Source organism: Ptiloglossa arizonensis, chromosome 4, assembly GCF_051014685.1.
Source record: "Ptiloglossa arizonensis isolate GNS036 chromosome 4, iyPtiAriz1_principal, whole genome shotgun sequence".
In the NCBI taxonomy this organism is placed as follows: domain Eukaryota; kingdom Metazoa; phylum Arthropoda; class Insecta; order Hymenoptera; family Colletidae; genus Ptiloglossa; species Ptiloglossa arizonensis.
In genome coordinates this window covers 7,362,991-7,367,923 of record NC_135051.1, presented here as the reverse complement: position 1 = coordinate 7,367,923, position 4,933 = coordinate 7,362,991, and the positions used below count along the sequence as shown (strand labels likewise).

At 33.8% G+C, this 4,933-nt stretch overlaps 1 protein-coding gene across 1 annotated transcript; it reads right to left on the bottom strand.

Annotated features, from left to right (window-relative positions):
• Positions 1-395: 395 nt before the first annotated feature.
• LOC143145663 (glutathione S-transferase 1-1-like) lies at positions 396-4,365 on the bottom strand. The gene is made up of 7 exons (XM_076309246.1): positions 4,245-4,365; positions 2,480-2,635; positions 2,113-2,171; positions 1,897-2,038; positions 1,156-1,323; positions 677-1,083; positions 396-611 (listed from the first exon to the last, which is right to left on the bottom strand). The coding sequence occupies exons 2-6, from the start codon at positions 2,618-2,620 to the stop codon at positions 940-942; spliced, it is 654 nt and encodes a 217-aa protein (XP_076165361.1). The 5' UTR covers positions 2,621-2,635; positions 4,245-4,365; the 3' UTR covers positions 396-611; positions 677-939.
• Between the last annotated feature and the right edge of the window lie 568 nt (positions 4,366-4,933).

Here is a 4,933-nt window from a genome sequence, read left to right as displayed (position 1 = left end):
ATGTAATAGGTATTAAAGAAATCTCGTCTCTGTAAATAATTGTGGTTCTGTGTAGTTAAAGAGTTATTGGTCAGCAGTGACTGCTTAGAGTTTGTTTATCGTCTTGGATAGTTTGCGTCGATATAGTTAGGAACTAGATTCGAAGTGGGAACTTCTGTCCTCTTGTCAATGACAACTCGTAGGTATTGATTATCAATTTACATGCGTATGAGAATCATTGAATTGGTACCTCTCTCAGCTATCCTCAAAGCGTAATCAAATTTTTCAAGTATCATTAACGAATGATCAAACAACATTCAAAACATAGATATCTGTTCCTTTGACTTGTAATTCAGAATTACATAGAGGGAATAAAAGGAAAGTAGGAGAAGAAAAAAAAGCTATTCGTGTTATAGATACGAATTTATTGAAACGCATTATGAGTACATTTATATTGCTACATTTCACAAAAATATTCAGACTTTCATGAGCGTTATAAGAATTCTTCACTTCTGAATCTTCAATTGACGAAATCGAAGTTCCATCCATCTCCCTCGACACGCAATACAAACGAAGTTATCAAATCTGGAATGTTTTGTCTATCTTCTTACATTTCATCCATGTGCTCGACACTGGAAAGGAAAAAGACAGTTTTGTTTAACACATTTTTCAATTGGACGTTATATTTATTCCTTACCTAATGTCTGATATAGACCACCGATAAAGTACAAGATGGTCTTACCAAGTTAGGTAAATCAAATAAAATATTCGATGGTACGTCTCTTAATAAAAACAGTTCGGTACGAGAGAAGTCCATCCCTCGAAATGCAAAATTAATTGCAATTTAAACTACTACAATTAATTCTACTCTACGTGATGTGTATTATGCTTAGCGTTAGCTTCAATCGATATTAATTTATTTATTTAAACTGAAGAGCTTAATCGATACATTCCCACAAGCTACTTCATTTTTAAATCATCCGTAACTTTCCTAAACATTTTCGCTCCTTCGTCGTTAGCTTTACGATACCCAGGCGCCGATTTTTTTATTTTCTCCATCCACCTAGCAACGTTCGAATAGTTATCGATCTCGAAATCCAGTACCTGCAATCGATAGAAGCGTTAAATCTCGATTATTATTTCCAAAGTTCTTCAATTTTTGTCTGTAGAAGTCACCTCTGCTGTGGATACTGTGGTAGCCAGAGCCAGATCTGCAATGGTCAAATTGCGTCCCGCGATGTAATCTTGCCCTTCCAGAAAACTGTCCAAGACTTCGAATGCACCTTTTAGTTTCTCGTACTGTTCTGGATTGTAATCCTTCGTCTTCCCGAACGCGACCGGATACTGTAGCACATTCGAGCAACTTTTCAAATAGACAGAATCTTTGGAGAAATGCAATCAGTGGTGCACAAAAGTCTTCGAATCATTGCCTTTCTAGCTTTTCTTTGGTAATGGAAGAATTTAACGAATATTGAATGGTACAGAATTGAATAATAATGTAAAAAGAGAGAAAAACATGGACGTGAAATATTCATTTCATCTTTGAAGACTACCCATAGTTGCAAATAATCGGCTGGGAAATATTTGCAAGCAATTATATCAAATTACAAATTGAATCCTTGAATTTATTACAAAGAGAATTTCCTATTTAAAATAGTACACTATAATTGTTTCGTTACTCGTTTGGTCTTCTATTATTGTTCGTAAGTGCTCCGGAAGGTTATATGGAAATTTTTACGGTAATTTGTTCCGCACATTATTTTGCATTTGCAAATATCAGAAGAATTTTGGGGTCTTGTGTTGTGCAGTCTCTCTCGAAATTTAAAACGAGCAAAATACGAAGTGTTGGTTCATGATTTAATGTCCCTTAAATTTCTTAAAATGAAAATAGTGAACTTCTCGTGCTAGAATACTCGCATAATAGTCCTTCACGGCTTTGTACAAGGTGCCAATATCGAAGTGCAATCGTTGATTGACCAATGCCAGACCAGTCGGAGTTTTCGGATACAATCTGTCATTTTTACCGTACTGATCGGCCAAGTACGACATAATTGCTCGGCTGCAACATTGTTTTTCACGTAATTTTCTGTAAACGATTAAATCACGCGTGGGTTATGGTCATTAATTACGAACCTCTCTGAGAGTTTGTAATCACCGTCTAAAAGAAATGGGACCGTTTTCTGCGGGTTTATCTGCAACAAATAATTTCACAGATCTGGTCCTCGACATTTCATTTCTAGACACTGATGATAAAATGTAATAATAATAGAAAGGCCGTTAGGAAAATTTCAACTCACGATTTGATAATATATTTCTCTCTTTGTGAACATATGATAATATGTTTCTCTCTTTGTGAACATACTATATGATAATATGTTTCTCTCTTTGTGAACATATGATAATATGTTTCTCTCTTTGTAAACGTATGATAATATGTTTCTCTCTTTGTGAACAAATCTCAACGGGAATGAAATTTGAAAAAAAAATTGTTTCCACTGACCTGTTCGTATTCTGGTGTTAAATTCTCGCCTTCGAGCAAATTGATTTCTTTCAGATTTAAAGGAAAGCCGATTGCTTCCGCAGCTAAGAGAACTGCTCTGCAGGGTGAACTCATCGGGGCGTAATACAAGTCCACTGACATGATGCGAACGATATACTAAAATTCCAAACAACGTTTGTGAAGTAGTCGTAACATAAATAATCGTGATATTTATTATCGTACTATTTAATTGAATATAATTTATCACAGAGAACTATTTAATAATAGAAAATAATTTTGCACAGTACAATAGGAGGGTTCGTTTAGCATTTTCGTTTTTTCCTCAAGTGTAATAAAATTCACGGATAAAGACGTATTTTATTTCTAAAGTTGAGAGGTCGAAAATTTCCTGTCGATTATTCTCGCGCGAATACACACAAGAAAGTATTTTCTTTCGAATTTTGGATAGAAAAAAATTGTCACGATATTTTTCAAGTTCTAATTATCCTGCTCGTCACTGTACTCTCGTACGAATGTTTCAATGCGTAGTAATAATATTACAAAGCTATTGAAGGCTACAAAATTTCATAAACATCGATTTCATTAGAAAATCTTTGAAGGCGAGAAGAGTGCAGTGTAAAGAGATCAACGTGAAATTTCCTCTGATCGTAGTTTTTTTTTACATTTCCTCTGAACATGTAAATTTACACTGTGTAACTAAATTCGGATCGAATTTACTCGGTATTAAATATGGACACGCAAGCGACTCGTAAGAAGATCAAACATAAAATATTCGAATTCATATGCACTGATACATCTATGTTATCATTTTTCTCCGAATTCAAGCAACGGTATCCTACTAACAATTTATCTTTACTTATTAAATTACCCGATGACCTTTTCCGATACTTATATTTCTCTTCGAGCCACACGTTAATCGTTTCACGCCCTAACTTTCAAATTAATCTAAAATTCAATATGCAAAACTGGGTCACTCGGAGGTCACGCTTTCAAGGACGCTTAATTTGATTTCGTCGCTATTTAGATTTTTATCAAAAAATGGAAACACCGTTTTTTATACAGAGAAATATAAAGCAGGGCTCGAAAATTTGAAAAATCATAAACAATTTGAAACATTCCATTAAGCATTCTCCTTCAAACATTACGGTCTTCATTTCCAACGATTTCCAATAAAATCGATATCACGGAATAAATCTATATTTATAGAGTTAGAAAGCTGTACCGTACATTTTAGTCTTTTATTGCATGCACTTCAATGTTATGAAGTAACTTCGAGTTGAACACATATATTATTTCTGTCGCGTCAATATTCGACCTTCCTCTGTCGACGGATAACAAACACGAGAGAAACGTAGAGAAAGTATGAGTTTCATCTAACTTCGATCGGGACCAACTTCCTGTAATTCGTTCTTGATTGAGTTTAATCGATAGAAGTTTTTTTTTCTCACACGGCAAAGCTAGATATACATCAAACAGCTATACAGGCGTTGTACCTATCTACATTCACCATTTAACAAGCAATCGATATACGAGAATAAAACCTACGAGCAATATAGATTGCGTGGAACACTAGAAAACGTTCACTCGTGACTCCATAAACATATAATTGACGTTGAGAAGCGAGATTTCGTTGGTGCTTAAACGCCAAGAATTTATGTGCAATTTAGATGTTATTTCCAAGAAGCTCGACTCGTGTGGAAAACTTTGTTGCGCCTTGTAATCGCCCTACTTAACACGATCACGCGTTCTAAAGTGTAATTGTTACCTTTGAAAGCTTTCAACAGCTGGTATGAGGTTCGTTCCTAATAATGTTCAAAATTTAACGCTAGTATATTTATTTCGTCTTTGTCGACGGAAAGTAAAAGTAAAGTATGTCGCACCCTTCCGTTTACACAGGTGAACTGAAGGTAAGCAGGGAGTATTCGACGTGTGTGCATATATTCGCTTATTTGACATAGGTATAGAAAGAAACTGAGGGTGGGGCACCCTAGTTGCTATGCGACTATAGCAAATCTAGTGTGTAATTCAATAAGTTTTATTTGTTTTGAACTAGGGCTGAGGGTATTCGAATAATTTAATATTCGAGTAATTTAATATTCGAATTTTAATATTCGAGTAATTTAATATTCGAATTTTAATATTCGAGTAATTTAATATTCGAATAATTTAATATTCGAATAATTTAATATTCGAATAATTTAATATTCAAATAATTTAATAATAGAATAAGTTAATATTAGAATAATTTAATATTAGAATAATTTAATATTAGAATAATTTAATATTCGAATTTGAATACTCGAATTTTAGTATTCGAATATTATATTTCAAATAAGACAGAATTCATGTATTATATTTGTACGAGAGATGGAACTACTTGTTGAATGAAACTATTCAAATACTCGGAGTATTTCGACACTTGATCAGTGCACAAAATATTTAAATATCTAATTC

Coding starts and splice junctions, on each gene's coding strand:
- LOC143145663 (XM_076309246.1), bottom strand. CDS start 2,620: ATGTCAGTGGACTTGTATTACGCCCCGATGAGTTCACCCTGCAGAGCA. Junction 1,324..1,896: donor AAGCCGTGAAGGACTATTAT/GCGAGTATTCTA, acceptor AATGTGCTACAG/TATCCGGTCGCGTTCGGGAA. Junction 1,084..1,155: donor CCACAGTATCCACAGCAGAG/GTGACTTCTACA, acceptor TATCGATTGCAG/GTACTGGATTTCGAGATCGA.